General features: G+C 46.5%; 4 protein-coding genes across 4 annotated transcripts; all 4 read right to left on the bottom strand.

Moving 5' to 3' along the window:
- Nucleotides 1-646: 646 nt before the first annotated feature.
- On the bottom strand, nt 647-3,252 carry BJ212DRAFT_718360 (uncharacterized protein). The gene is made up of 10 exons (XM_041343915.1): nt 3,155-3,252; nt 2,856-3,098; nt 2,615-2,794; nt 2,436-2,560; nt 2,258-2,383; nt 1,854-2,198; nt 1,672-1,803; nt 1,306-1,619; nt 1,219-1,257; nt 647-1,163 (listed from the first exon to the last, which is right to left on the bottom strand). The coding sequence occupies exons 2-10, from the start codon at nt 3,068-3,070 to the stop codon at nt 717-719; spliced, it is 1,923 nt and encodes a 640-aa protein (XP_041188427.1). The 5' UTR covers nt 3,071-3,098; nt 3,155-3,252; the 3' UTR covers nt 647-716.
- Nucleotides 3,253-9,499: 6,247 nt separating this feature from the next.
- On the bottom strand, nt 9,500-10,743 carry BJ212DRAFT_1303226 (uncharacterized protein; the record flags this gene model as incomplete). The annotated part of the gene is made up of 6 exons (XM_041333389.1): nt 9,500-9,692; nt 9,740-9,877; nt 9,926-10,193; nt 10,240-10,278; nt 10,325-10,620; nt 10,646-10,743. The coding sequence occupies 6 exons, from the start codon at nt 10,741-10,743 to the stop codon at nt 9,500-9,502; spliced, it is 1,032 nt and encodes a 343-aa protein (XP_041188426.1).
- A 299-nt stretch (nt 10,744-11,042) lies between these two features.
- Nucleotides 11,043-12,342, bottom strand: BJ212DRAFT_1449163 (uncharacterized protein; the record flags this gene model as incomplete). Its single annotated transcript, XM_041338655.1, has 3 exons — nt 11,043-11,067; nt 11,693-11,869; nt 11,954-12,342. 3 exons carry the CDS (start codon nt 12,340-12,342, stop codon nt 11,043-11,045), a joined length of 591 nt encoding a protein of 196 aa, XP_041188425.1.
- Nucleotides 12,343-13,746: 1,404 nt separating this feature from the next.
- On the bottom strand, nt 13,747-15,270 carry BJ212DRAFT_1281237 (uncharacterized protein; the record flags this gene model as incomplete). The annotated part of the gene is made up of 6 exons (XM_041331604.1): nt 13,747-13,899; nt 13,960-14,035; nt 14,089-14,129; nt 14,239-14,251; nt 14,440-14,537; nt 14,593-15,270. 6 exons carry the CDS (start codon nt 15,268-15,270, stop codon nt 13,747-13,749), a joined length of 1,059 nt encoding a protein of 352 aa, XP_041188424.1.
- Nucleotides 15,271-15,446: the final 176 nt, after the last annotated feature.

The raw sequence follows: 15,446 nt of genomic DNA, 5'->3' as shown, positions 1-15,446 counted from the left end.
CTTTCATTCTCTATAATCTATACCCGGGCCCTCATCATGTTCACACCCATATGCATGCCACTTCCTGTTGTACTATCTATGCCCAATGAATTAATCATTTCTTATTTTTTTTATTGATTTCTTACCGTTTTACAAGCTTGGAGCTTATTTATTCTTAATGTACAGAATTCAAGTTCTGTCAAGTCACTTGTCACTCGAAGACGAAAGACTTATATTAAGTCGGTCGTCTTTGAAAAAGACCAATTTATTGGCCACAAATTCAAGCTCATTGAGTTAATGCTCGAAACGTGGTATTTTATCGGATGCAGTGGCGACCAGCCTCCAAAATAAGAGTGCATCATAGTACACTCTCGGAATAGTATGAGATTGACAGTGGCTTTGCCTCATGGGCTTAAGGACCTTACCTATTGGTCAGGCTGCAAGGTTTGAGAGACGCATGAACGAACATTCTGTTCAGTTTAAGTAATATATTTAGACAGGGGCCCCCCTCACTAAAGTGCCTTATGTAACATAGACAAGAGTAAGAACGATTGTACGAGTAAGAAAAGACACCTGAGACAGCCAAGTAAGAGTCTGCGACAGATGCTGCTCAAATTAGGGGACATATTCGAAGTCAATACATTCATAAAGGTCTCGGGATATGTATCGCATTTGTCCATAGACCTTTTCTGACCATGTCTCAGGTGACGACTGCCATAGCGCAATGATACCTAAAATCACACCAGCTCTTCCTTCGACACAAACGAATACGGTTGATCGGGTATCACAAACATCTTCTTGTTACCATTCTCCTTCAGCTGCACCTTCACGCCCTCGTTGTTGACAATTCCTTTCCTGCCGAAATCTTTGAGTGGGAGACTCCCAGCAGCGCATGCCATGATAAGATGAAGAGTGTTTGACACGTCGAAGTGGGCCCTGTGGTGACCGCGATATCCATGATGCTCTTTCCAAGCCTCCAGAATACTGTACAACGCGGAGAATAAAGTGAGGGTAGTGATAATGGTGAGCGGAAGTGTAGCGAGCAGATATGTCGGGGAATTCTTAGGCCAGCGAGTCCAGCCAATTGTCGATATGAACATGGTCCCAGTAACTTGGGAAGAGAGGTTGTTCGGGATCTCATTATTTAGGAAGCTACCTGTGGCCATGAACCCAGAGCGAAGGAACTGTGAAATGATGCTAGGTCAATTTAGACAATATTGAACGGACCAGTGACCTCACCGTAGCGGAAAATTCGACAACACCACGCCAGTAATCCTCCTAAGATGTCATAAGAGGTGGATCAAGATTGTATGTCATGGAACTGACGAGCTCAAGGTAAACCTGCGTGTCATTGAGATTGTTATTGATGTATCCGATAGTAGTCGAGGAATAGACGGAGTACAAGGTATCCCCAATCGTGCTACTCGTAAGTCCCTGCGAGTTGATCGACTGAAACCTGGCAACTCCAGCGATAAACGACAGTAGCTCAACATTCTCTAGCTGGACAGGAGTGTATGAGATCACCTCCGAAGAAATTTGTTCGTTGGAATAATCGGCGCGGACTGTGGTCAACAGGGGAACCACATCGCACACGCTTGCTTTAAGGAACCCATACTTGTAAAACCCCTGTGTAAGAATGGCTACAAGAACAGATTCGGTCAATGACTCCAAACGCATATTTCAATTGCTCACTGAAGTTTGTATAAGTTTGGTTCACATTCATTGGTCCTTGGCACACAACAGACGGAAGGAAGCCACTCCCTGATGAGTTCGTATTTCCATTTGCATCGACCATGGTCACATATTGGTACGTTGTCAGCGCATCTAGAAGCTGTCAATGAACGTGAGAAGAGATGTCCAAGATCCAAACTTACTGGTACCACAGTTGGTACTGATATTCCACAAGCGGAGACCGGTGATGATATTGTTCGAACTTGAAGCAGCTGCGTTGGCATAGATGACGTAAGAGTTGTTCGCGTCCCAAAGGTACTGCGTTTGGCTCGAGTCGATGGCCCGGCAGCTGACATTGGCTGTTAACCCTTGTTGCGACATGGAATAGTTCCTGCTGAAGCCTTGAGGAATAGGCACGCTGGGGTGTGATCCAGGTACGGCTCCTGTGTTGACCGTAACATTTCCGCCAGAAAATCCAAGACGAGTACCATTGGCACCCGGAACTCCATCCGAGCCGGAATACTCCTCAATGGTGGGCACAATCCCCCCTATATCCACAATACATCATCGCAAAACAGCTTCAAGTAACCTAGGAATCTGAACCTACGAGTAGATACATTATATTCTGCGCCATTGAAATTGAATGTCCCAGGAAGACCAAAGGTAAACCCTGCAGCAGTAACACCACTAAGCATTCCACCGACGTCGAGGATTTCGAAAGCACTGTCCTGGACTTGGTTATCCCATTTTACAAGCCACTCGTCAACTCGAGTAGAAATACACACTAAGACCATTTGCTAAGAATTCTTGGCGAAGCAAGGCGGCAAATGCGCTTCCAGTTATGTCAAGTTCGGATCCATTCAACTGTACTGGCCACATGAAGTAGGTCGGTGTCAAGAGAGTTGTCCACCTATGACTCCATTCAAATGAGATGATCTCGACAATGCTTCCAAAGAAGACACACCCAGCCGTTAAGAGCCTCAGCATCCCAAAGATGAACAGTGTCAAAAAGGTCAATCCTATATATCGATGTTTCAGAATGTGAGAGCCCTGTGCCAAAGCGACACCAGTGCTCAGATGAATTAGAGAAATGGGCTTCCACATTCGATGTCTTAGTGCCTCTTTGACTGAGAGCGTGAAAAGACTAGCGGAAAAAATCACGTCTTACTGAATGATCAGTCTGAGAGAGCAAAAGGTAGACAGACGTAGCAGCGGTGACCGATAGTACAGTTGCTATCAATGTGACGACCATTGTTAACTCTCCAGGATGGTTCTTCATCAACTCGCAGACTGAATCGGATGGAGCAAGGTACTCAAGGTAGGCAACCGCACCAAGGAATCCGTATCCAAATGTCAGGATGACGATCTGGATACTGATGATAACTGTGAAGCGTACAAAGTTGGGCGGGACGTGAAACATCGCAGGAAACGCAGGCGCAGATTCTATTCTGCCATTCGGATAGAAGTATTATATACTCACTTATATACTTGACGGAACACGAACCTTGCTGCATGCACACCACTGACGCAGCCTGGACTACAGAAGCACTCGAGCGGAACCCGTGACCCGAATGAATACTGTGTATGCGCGAGATGCACGCAATGAAGATGATCAGCAGCGCAGCTATTACCAACATGGCAAGTCAATTCAGATACATCGCGTCCTTTAAATTTTGATTCGTTCTGGACGGGTCTTCGGGGGGTTGAAGGCGAACTTAGTGTCAAGGACATACTGGAAATGTATGAGATCCAACGTTTCTCTGTGACTTTGTTAAAGGTTCAGATTCGGAGATGGTAGCAACATATGTATACGTTGATTTGCCTGCTCAGTTTACTTTTGCTAATAAATTGAATTTCAGCGCTATGAATACTTCGAAGAAGCTCACTGGGGCATCACCGGGAGAAATGCGCTTAATTTCCAATACCCGTAACAAATCCCACCCTCAGCAAGCAGTGACCCTGGAACATCCTTCGAGCTTTGAAAGGTAAGGAGAGGGCGTGTGAGTCGAAGGGACTTCAATGTATTGGAGGGCTGCATGTCGGATGACTGCGGCGGTTTAAGGCCACTTTCCCACAGTATGTTTGCTGAAGCTTGGGTGGTTAAGCTTTGAGCACTTCATTACCGTTCGGGTTGGAACACGGAGATCGCGTTAACTACAAGCCAGGGCCCGATGGAAACCACCCTATGTGACTACGAGACGATAGATCCGAGTATGAATGGTGCAACACCTCAACGAATCGGCGCAGACGCTATTACGTTCCAGGCGCTTGGAATCCACTATGCATCCTTGCTATATGAAATTGTTATGCCATCGATGTAATTCATGCGTTAGTATCTGCAAGGTATTAGGGTGCGGTTCCAGCACTATAGTAGGCTGCGTCCCAGGACCGTCGGGATACGCTGTTTCATAGAATTCCCTCTTTCGCGTGCCGAATCTCAATCCCTTCATTCCTCTTCAAGCCATCATGGTGCTCAGGACCATGCAGCTGCCCTTTAGCCCATTGGCCCCAGCGGCCGCGACAAGGTGAATGGTGTCGCAGTAGTCAAACACAACATCCTCTCCCTGTGGATATTGCAGTTCGTTCTTTAGACTGAATCCGGCGGCAACATCGGTAACAAGCCACATCATCGTAAAGATGACAAACAGAAACAGGTAGATGGGACGTTCTTCTTCCCGCCCATTCGTAGCAACACCGGAAGGTATTTCTGTCCAGGGAAGACTGCCAGTGGCGGAGAAACCAGATCTCGGAAACTACCAGAGATGAAACCATCACCATATTCGCCAGAAGAGGTGATCGCAACTTTCTGTGTCACTGAGTTCTACCACCTCACCCCAATAGCCTTCTGCAGTCAATAGATTATTTACGTCTGAGCACAGCAGTGGCAGATTTCCTACCAGTTGACAGGAAATGACATCCATTGAATTGCTATCAACACAAACAATTATGCAGTCCCCGATAACATTGGTCTGGAAGCCTCAATCGCTCCCCGCTTGATAATTGATCGCACTCGCGATGAGCTCTGTGAGGGCCGTGTTCGAGTCTTCGAAACGGCGACGACCAGCTGCTGCTGCCGAGTGTATTCCTTGATTATATGCGCCCACTGTCGTCACGTACAGCACAACCTCGCAAACAGTTGTAAGCAGGAACGCATATTTAGCATGGCCTGCCATCAGAATATCTTTGAAGGAAGTTATGTTGGTGAGCACATAGTAAACGGGCGGGCTCGTTCGCTTACCAAACTTGTACGGGCTGAAACCTAGGGAGCCTAGCTGCAGAAATACAACTGTCGGAAGAAAGCCCTCAGTATCTGGTTCATTTCGAGAGTGATCGCATTTGTAAAGGTGGTGCATAACATAGAGCTATTTCCTGTAATACAAGATGTGATACTTTGCTTAGAATTATAGGAATGATTTGCTTGCCATTTGGATACTTTACTACCACTTCCCACATCGTCAAGCCGACGCTGTCCCAGTGGGAAATGAAACTATGCTTGAATAGGCACTATAAGAGTAGATAGAAACGTCCCACTCTCCGCGGTTAACCTCTGCGGTGAGGGTCATGGTATATTTCTTTCCCAAGACCCCGGGGAGGGGAACCAAAAAGGTCACGACCAAGGTCGATTGTCACATCGAGAGGCACGAAAACACTGGTGGAAGCAAGTCCAACTGCAATCTTGATAATTGTTCAAAGTGGGGAGGAGATCATCTTGTCAAATACGCTGTCACGAGCTTCCAACAATACATGGAAAAAAGTGTTACACACTTGTCGACTCGCTGTACGAGACTCCATTATAATTATTAAGGTACTGCTTGTGCGTACCCCCGCGTCATAACTTGCGGAAGAAGCGCCATTGAAGAGGGCAGCGATGTCTAAACAAGAGTGATGAGATAAAAAAAAATGATAACACGAATCGCACGCACCATATCAAGCCGAACTATTCGACAGAAGTGCACTCAGTACATCGTTAAAGGCACTACTACTAACCTCTAGTTCAGTTCCTGATAAAGCGGCTGGCCACTCGATCAGCGTCGGCAAGATCCAACTGCAGGGAAAGCTCAAATGAGTATTTGAAAGAAAAACTATGAATACGCATATTTACCAGGAATTCAGAAAAGTGATCATCCTGAAGATGGTGCTTGTGAGCAACACATACTTCCAGTGCCTCTTATCTCTGCATGTAACCCAAGTTGGCATTGTCAACGCGGAGCCCGAACAGCAAGATGCTCTTGGCTAGGCCATGCCTCAGAGCCCCCTCCATCGAGAATGAGAGCAGGCTGGAAAACATGAAGTCAAAACATATCGGTGTGGTCTTGTGCGAGATTCAACTGACCTTGTCGTGATCGCGGACAATACGGTGGAGATTAAAGAAACTAGAGGGCGCCGTAAAGCCCATACAAAACAAAGAAATAATGGACTGTGACCATGGCTGCCACTAATAGAAAACTATGACGGATACCTGTCGGTGTTCTCAGCATCGTGCAAGGAGCGCAAATAAGCAAGTGGATATACCTCAAATTTGAAAAACAACGAGGCCATCGTTGACAACATTGCGAGGCGAGCACGCTATCCAGCCACTGAGACTGCGCGATCAGAGAAGAAGCCATATAGTTGGCATATTTCCGGATAACAGGCATGCCCATTTGAGTTTTCTTCTCGAACGTACTTCCACGCTTGACGCACATGGCTGGGTAACATAGGCTGTGTTTGCATTTGCAAGATATTCATTCTGCCGCATTCCTTTTGCAAACTTGAATGATCGGCGATCCAGAGTCTCCTATTTCTTATCACGGAGCCGGGTAATGCAACCACTCGAGACTCGAGCGTCATCGGAGAAGAGTGTCGAATAGTCAAAAATTGTTCGGAACGACTTTCCATGGGAATGAGTAGCTGTGTCGAACGTGTGCGTGCTTAATGTACGATATGAGAGTTGCTTGGTCGCTGCGGCGAAACGTATCTGCAGTGCAGAGCTACTTGATAGAATGGAATTGTGATCTCCTCACAAATGAGCGCCGACTCTGTAAATGTACTCGTTAAGCATGATTTGAATTGGAGACCCACCACCCGAATAGAACTGACCGACGATTTTATCAAGAAGTACTTCCCTTTCCTCAAGTTTTGACCTACAATTGTACCGGCCAGACAGGGAATTTAGAATTAAAAAACTTCGAGATCTAGACACTGTGGAGAGGCAATCATCCATCAGAGCATAGCGTTGCCCGTGTGGGTTGAGCGTGTTTTGGTATAGATGACCACCAGTGATGGGGCCTTCAAGTTGAGGCATAATACACCCAGCCAATACTTGATACCAACCTGTCCGAGTCCGCGTGCAAATAACCTCTGGTGGAGCAGGGTGGAGCAGAATGGAACGTTGCTGTAAATGTAATAGGGCATGTACATCACCCCGGAGCCGGATCTGGCTTGAACGAGTACAGGCCAGGGATCAATATTAAAATATGGAACGTTGAATTTTGATTGCGCCATACGGCTAGATGAATTCCTTCTATGGTATAATGGTTCTGACCTATTATACACTCGAGGTCAACGTCCGAGAGGTGCGTACAGAAATAAACGTGGAAGAGGATTAGAAAAGAGGGCAGGCCAGCGTCAGCAACGCCACGGCAGAGCGGAGCATCAATTGTAATTCATGTCAGCAGTGGGCACCACCTCATTTCCTTTTCACTCTTCTAAACCAAACCAACTGACCTATGAGGCTCAAAGTCCAAACGGGAATGTGTGACTGCCAAAACCAATGGTCATTCGAGCAACAAGTAAAAATTGAAATCTACCTTGTCAATCTTGAGTCGTTTGCAATTCCGGTTGACCATCCGCAGATTCAAACAACGAAACTTGCATATGTCGAACAGCCTGCGCAATTTGGGACGGTGATATAGAAAACACTCTGTACAAGCACAGGTACAGGCCACAGGCCTAGACGTAACTTCCCTTGCTCGTTCCGTCTACGCATGGCGAGATTTAATGGGAACTCTAGGATAATTGCCGAACTTCATTAGTATATAAATCTGAGCCCAGCTGGGGCTGCTCCTGTGATCTGACAACAAATAATTGCAGAAGATCCGAACCGCACCAGGCCGTCAGGCCTTCAGGAGGCATCTTGCAGTGGCATTGTCATGCCCTTAGGTAACTACGTGGGAACAGGGAAGCATTGAGAAAATGATGTGAGCGGCAGCTTTAGCACCCAGCATGTGTAGGGAGTTGTGTTAGAATGTATCGTGTTCGGGAGCGATATCGATACATGGCCTCAGCATCCACTACCATTGGGAGGATATGCAAGTGGGAGCATAGACGGAGTGCGGTAAATGACCCTTGGAATACTGATAACAGTGGAGGAACCAAGATGCGAGCCCGTCAAATACAGCACGCGGATGTGCATCCAACTTGAAAAAACCTTTCACGAGAAGGTCATTGTCAAGGTAAATGGGAAAAAAGGAACTGTGATCGCCGTCGAGTCGCCTGAGAGTTCCTGATATCCTTCCAACGCAATCAAGGAGGGCGTGCTTTGCACTGTGTGGTGGTTGGTTTCTGCCTGAGGAAAACGCGGGCATGCCTCGGGAAATCTTGTAACGAGGGGGATGTGTTCGCGGCTGTCTCTACAACAACAAAAAGAAGGTCCGTGACATTGACGAAAGGTGCAAAATTGAAATTACACCAATTCAACCGGGTCAAGGAATCTGATACAGATTGCTATGTATGCAGGGTGGGGAGATTGGAGAGGTGCTTCCATGCTGTCGAGTCAGGCTGCGTACAATGCAGATGTTCAAGCCGGGTATCGAATGTACCGTGTCTTCCGTGGTCAGGATCGTTAAGTTCTCCGATGTGGCACAACAGATTCCCATTGATCGTAATGAAGGGCCAACAGCATAAGGGACAGGAAGTGTAATTGTTGTACTTTGAGCCGTCCGGCTTAACGACAGCAAGAATACGCATGTCTCGATATATGGACAGGGCTGTGAGAAGATGAAAATAGTCGATGGTTGGAATGTCCGATGGTGTGGACATGCCACAGGCGGCATGATGCAAGAATCGAAGAGCCTCATGCTCGGATAATGAAAGCAAAAATTCTGTCGGCTCGGTGAGTGAATGTGACATTGTATCATGAAGAAAAGGAATGGAAGAGAAGAATAATTGGGCTACCTTATGACTAGTAGTCCGCACTGACCGCTTATGATCGGAGTCCCCGTTACACAACCGGTTCTATCCCAGTCCGCTGAGCCGAAAGCAGGTCCGTGACACCATAATGATTTTGATGCAGATAGAAGTGAGTATGTATTCCGGAGGATAGGCGAATTTACATGAAACAGATACAAATAAGTTATACCAGGGCGTAGCTATTTTGACGCGGCTAAGCAGCATTGACGCGGGCCAGTGCTTTGTGATTATCAAGTTTGAACCCCAGTGAAAACCTCACATGACGAGGTCGGGCGCCAGCGGGTCAGATCTGAAAATTATTGCTTGAATAGGAATTTTCCCGAGCTCCTCACAGTGGACTAGAGCAGATCACATATATTACATGATGAGGCAGGGTTTCTTATGGGGACATCGGACTTTCGTTGTTGCTGTCATATCTCTCTCGATCTCAGCATATTATTGGTTTTGATTTTAATACATTGCATTGTGATGACAGCGGACGAGAATGGGTTACATAGGATTGTAGTAATACAAGCAGGAATTGTGCAAATTGGCCTGGGTGCAGCGGGCAAAATGGATACAAAATGGGGCGGGCGGATGGAACAATATGCAGGAAAGTAGCAAAGAATGCAGTGAGAAATGCAGGAGAATATGACATGCAAATGAAACCAAGATGAGTGAAGGAAATGTGGGAGGGATACTAGTACATGGTACCATCACAGATGGCCTTGTTGGAACCCTTCGTCCATGTTCCTGCACTCTGCAAGCGTTCCATGTCGGCCTTGTACTTGTCCTGTTGTGCGGATGTGAGTGCAGCCCAATAGAGACTGAATTCATCTGTAGTGCTGCTCGCCATCTTCACTTGCTTCAGCCAGCGTAAGGCACACAAGTTTCTGTAAGAGAATAGTTAGCGTGAAACAATCCCCAAAAAAAAACTCACTGCACGTTCTTTGCGGAACCAGGGTGCATTTTCTTCTTTGGAACTTTGGTGCTTGAACCGTCGTTGGGCTTCTTGATTGGGCTGAGGGCTGGCTCAGGAACTGTCCTGGCCATTCCATTAGGTCCGAAAATGTTGGCACTTCATTATGGAGTTAGTTCAGTACGAGGTAGCATGTAGAGTACTTACAGTGGATCCTTCAATACAAACTTGTTTTCTTTGTTGGTGCCATGTGCATTGTGGGAGACGAGGGAGCCTTGTGGGGTGGGCTGCAGTAAGTACACGCCGAATGGTACAGCAGATTTCTCGCATGCCACACAGCCAGGTAAATCTTGTAGGGGAAGTGGGAGGTCAATGGGAGAAAGAAGATTGACTGTGCTCACTGGGCTGGGTTTGGGGTCTTGGTGCAGAAGGAGAGATGTGCCGCACACAAGTGTTGGCAACGCAATCGGACAGACTAATGATGCAATCAGTACAGAAACTAAAGAAAAAACTAAACATACCTTTCTCTTCAGTCGAGATAGTTGTAGACGTGCTATTGTCTGGTAGTGGTGTCAGTATGAACATGAATGTAAAAACGACACATACTTCTGCTTTTCTTGATGTCACATTGGTCGTCATGGCATTCACTGCTGTCGGAGAGGCACCGCTTGCCTTTGCCTTTAGAATGCAATAAGTTAGCTTCATTGTCAAGGTCCTCCTCTTTGGCTGCAAGTTTTGTGGACATGTCCTTCCAGCTTCTGTCCAGTCCAAGATTGTTCTTGCACCAAGGGTAGTTGTTGGTACAGAGAAGCTCGAGCTTCCATCTGTTGTTGTCAAGTAGGAGCAGAGGGAATTGTTTCATGATGAGATCGTTTATGAGCTTCTTGCCAGTAGCGCATATCCTCGAGTAAGTTGGCGGAGCTATACCACGATTTACTAGTTCCGCCCAGGCCGCTCATGTAGCCTTGCGGATGGCTTTGAGCATATCGCTCGTGACAGGATGGCCATCCTCCAGCTCCAGCCATGGTGTCTTACCCCGATTCCCTCCCCCATGCTCAGGGTTCTCGGCAAATGTATCGAAATCAGTTCAAGTCCAAAACCGAATGTTAGGATAAGCGTCCCTGGAAGGTCGAGAGATGTCATTGGAGCATAGGGTATTGTTCAGACTAAAATGTAACAGGTCAGTGTCAGGAAGTCGTAGTACACTGATAAGTTCAGTAAAAGATGCCCTGTAAATGACCACCACAACAAGTTAGTAGTAAGCACGATAACAGAATGATCAAACCACTTGATGGTATCCCGTTCGATTATAGTTTTTGTCAACTCATTTTGCATATCTCTCAGTTGAGCTTGACACAACAACAGTTGATCATGAAGGGTGTTCATCTGGTGGGCTGAAAAATAAGTTGGTGTGCTGCCTTGGTGCATATATGCGCCCTAAAACATCATTCTGCAGATCAGAAACATCATATCTCAATTAAATCTCACTTGAGATATACTGCCTGGCAGCGTAGAACCAATTGCTTGAAAAGAGTGTGAATCGTCGAACAAATCTGAGGCCATTTTGGGAATGGAAATTGACTGGGGGGCATAGGTTCTTGGTGCAGAAGAGTCTACTAATCCATCTGTGTGCAAAGCTGTTGTCAAGAGATGATCGTGAGGGTATCTAATACTAGTGGAAGAATCAGAGCTGGCAGACATGGTGGCAGTAGCAGAGAGGCATTCAGTTTTGGACAAAGTGAGTGTTGATGTCAGCGAAATGAAACAGGGACTTAGCACAAAATCACATATATTTGACATATTTCTGACCATTTCAGTCATTATCATGAGTCTCCCATTGCTCCGTTTTCTGCAAATTCCCAATAACATTGATTTTGACAATGTTTTTCTCAGTGACCCAAGTGCTACTGAGAGCAGTAGCAGTCCACATTTGACGGCTTCTGATGATATACTCCTACCATACCATCAAAATACACTAAGCCAGGTCCATTGGCAGTGATGAAGATGAGAAATGGGTGCGAAATGAACATGATGTCATGCCATGCATCCCAGATGTGAAGACCTTCGTTTTGTAAGGCGGCTAGATGGTGCATCCCAGGGAATAGGAAAGAGTTGACATTTTTCAGCTTGTTGGGTCCTGGAATGAAACCTCTGGGAAGGACATATTTTTTCTTGTATCATCAGTCAGGAGCATGGTTCATAATGACTCAAATGTAGATCCAACAATCTGATAACTTGCTCTCATAGAGCTGTGCGCCATTGAGTGAGATCATAAGAACAACATCATCAGGTTTAATGTCACCCCATTGAACAGCCTGTATATATTCACAGCCCTTGAAAAAGTCATCGAACACATCAATGACGCCACCATTGGTTTGTAGTTTGGCGAGCAAGCATTGTGTTTCTTCTTGGAGGTAGCTCATCTCTTGAGCTTGGCCCAGGTCACGCCATAGAGCTTGTAGTTGTGCACCAAGGGGAATGGTGACGAACTTCTGACGTGCGACATACATCTGTCCACCACTGGTACAAAGTTTGATAGGATCATAGTGTTCTGTATGGCAGATAGGACAATGTGTGAGATTTGCAAATGGACCAGTGAATGCAACACAGGTATCAGGACACATATCATGCTCGATTGATTCAACACCAGTGTATTCCGCAATAAGTTGCTCGACATTGTAGTATGTAGGAATTTGTGTAGCTTTGCCTTCAAGGCAGCACATAGCAGATTGGTGAATACTCTCATATGCATCAATAGCAGAGTGTTCTAATGTGAAGTACATTGCAATCCCGTGTTGAACAGCCCTGCTGTTGATTTCAAGGTGCATCTCATATGGATTGCGCAACCAAGTCAATGCCACATCATCCAGTTTTGCCACAGGGTCATCCAATGATGCCTCTCACAGTAACTTGATGAAGGCTATAGCATCTGTGTGCTTTGATAGGATGGCAGCCCACTAAAGCTGGTCAACATCAAAAACATGGTGGAGGGGCCAAGGATGGTGATGGGGTGCATTGGGTGGTGGAGGAGGGTCTGGAGTACCAGGTGGCAGAGGATCTGGTGTTCATGGTGGAGGAGGGTCTGGAGTACTGGGTGGCAGAGGATCTGGTGTTCATGGTGGAGGAGGGTCTGGAGGAAACTCATAAGTGTCCCCAACCGAATCATCCTGCAGCTCAACTCTTCTGTCAAGCTGTTGTGGGGGGTTCAAAGGGCCCTGTTCGAGGTCAGCAATAGATTAAATGATTATAGTGAGTACATACTTGGACTTGTGTGCATGCACCTTTTGCTTGCCCAACATGAGAACCTTCTGCTTTGCCAGTCCCTTGTTTGATAAGGGATCGGTAGGCTTGAAGCCTGCATTTGGACTGGGGAAGGGGAGGTTGTGTATCTGGTTTGCTGCGAAGAAGGATAGAGCCACAGTCAGAGAGACTTAGTCAAAAAAAATACTAACATACTCTTGCATCTGTGTGATGTCGATATGACACAGTCACACATGAGAAATACAACTGCAGCGAACAATGCAAACAACACAAACAATGCAAACTATGCACAAATGATGCGAGAATGATGCAGAGTACGATAAGAACGATGTGATGCAACACGTCTTAACAGAAAGTATCAGAGCTCATCATATTGTGCATTATGTAATTACAGATTTCTCACATACCACCAGACCTCGTCATGTGAGGTTTTCACTGGGTTTGAACGTTTGAACGCCTTGTATCATACAAAACAAAACAGGCACAAACAACCATTAAATAAACGCATCATGATGTTCCTTTTGTTATTGCAATCAGCTGTAATTACTGCTGCAGTTAAGTGATGACCTATTCAGCCTTGCCTCACCACTTGCGTCGTACGTGACTGGCCATACATTGAAGGTAACGGGCGGACGAGGAATCTAATGTCGCATTCTATTTCATAGCAACTATCTGCTGTGCAGTTGTATGATTTTGACCAGTATTTAGGCTAGAGTCGGGATCCATCTCATCTAAGTTCGACGTCGTACTCGAGACTGAAATCTGGTTCAGTCACGAGGTCTCAAAAATGCGGCATCCATGCCCATCCGCGCAACTCTAGCTACATCATCTCTGCTCAAGCCGAGACCTAGCGGAGGCTGCGCTAGAAGTAAAGAGTACTCTCCAAGGCAAGACGTTCTGAAAGGGAGCGCGTCGTCGGTCTGTTGATAATGCAAAGCGTCAGATGAAAGAGCCTGTGACGCGTAAGATAGCCTGCTTACACAGATGACGATAGGATGGTCATTTTTTAGATAATAGCGAATATGATGCGCGTCGAGGGATGCGACAGTTTTACATCTAAAAGAAAGATTGGAATCGAGAGCTCGCAGAGTCAATGCACGGTCCCCTACAGAAGATTGGAGCTCAGGCATATCTCCATGCATGGTTTGTACTGTCCGTTCGCGCGCGCGTTATTGGGTGACTCCGCTTGTTTGATCATCTCTTGAATATCCTTCATCGCAGCTCGCTCGGAAAATTTTTCTGCATCGGCCCAGAAAGACATCTGCACTTTTGCTTCCTCGGACTCAGTGCTATCTGAAACAAAGCGCAGGAAATAACCCTCTTTGAGATTTTGAAATCTGGCATGGAGAGGGTGGGAGGGATCTCTGAGTCCGGCTGGTGTGTGGGAGTTTGTTGTGCCCGTTGCACATTCAGACAATGAGCTGCATTCCGTCTCAGGCTGCGAAATATCCGCGAAGAACAAAGCCTTGAGTTCATCTGAAAGGAATGTCGCGTGTCCGAGTCGATCAGGACGACAACTAAGGAGTGCCAGAGAATCTTCCGTTGTATTTTTTGTAGACTACAAATCCGAATTTCATTGTTGAGCCGCTTGCACCAGTGTAGACATCACAAACCTCTGCGATGTGCACAGTCAACCCAAGACCGGCACCCTTAGCTCTTGATAGGTGCTGAGTGAAAGTTTGCATGTCGCCACTTCGTGGATCTCCACACACATCAATGCCTACGACTCTTCTGCCCCTGTTCTTCATCTCGATGGCAAGACTGATGCATTCTTCAACGTCCGAGTCACTCATGCGACGATCGACGGACACGATCAGGGCTGCCTGATCAGCAGGATACATTTCTATTTCATCAAGCACGATTGTGAGATACTTCTCTCGCGTCATGTGTGTCGTCGAACGAGGTGTAGTCCGTAGTTCAAGGTACGTGCACTGAGGGCTTTCCGCGCCATCACCTGTGGGGTTCAGAAACGACTGGAGGACTGCACGAGTAACGATCGCGACTGCTTCCGGAGTCGACGTTAGAGCGTAGATAGCGGGCATCAAAGAGAAAAAGTCAAATATTTCATTCAAGATGACTCCAGACTTGAGTTTCTCGATAGTGTCTGCGACCTCAGTTGTCTGTGCACTAGAATGCGGGTATTGCTGTGCAAGTTCCAGTATTGTTTTGATAGGTATAGATCCATTAAGATGAGCATGAAGTTCTGCCTTAGGGAGTGACTGAAGGAAAATTACGTCGTCAGAGCATAGCGATGCCAGAGCAGCAGCTGCAGGGCCCGCAATTTCTGACATTTCCAAGAGATAACCGACTGAGGGGGGAAACGACCCAAATGATAGCGAGAAAGACAAACCCCAAAATCTGAATAGGGCAAGGAATGGAGATGTGCGGATGGGGTAATACTATCCGGGCCGTTCCACTCAGAGGGCAACTTGAAGATAAATGTAAGTACTTATCACTGGGTGTCAGT

The sequence above is a fragment of the Suillus subaureus genome (assembly GCF_016647635.1).
Source record: "Suillus subaureus strain MN1 chromosome Unknown BJ212scaffold_40, whole genome shotgun sequence".
Taxonomy (NCBI): domain Eukaryota; kingdom Fungi; phylum Basidiomycota; class Agaricomycetes; order Boletales; family Suillaceae; genus Suillus; species Suillus subaureus.
This window is presented reverse-complemented; position numbering and strand designations above follow the sequence as displayed.

Bases quoted from the DNA above. Each gene is read 5' to 3' on its own strand.
- BJ212DRAFT_718360 (XM_041343915.1), bottom strand. From the start codon at position 3,070: ATGTTTCACGTCCCGCCCAACTTTGTACGCTTCACAGTTATCATCAGT. The intron at 2,795-2,855 runs GTCTGTCTACCT...TTTTTCCGCTAG, and splicing joins CTATCGGTCACCGCTGCTAC to TCTTTTCACGCTCTCAGTCA. The intron at 2,199-2,257 runs GTAGGTTCAGAT...TTGTGGATATAG, and splicing joins AGAATATAATGTATCTACTC to GGGGGATTGTGCCCACCATT.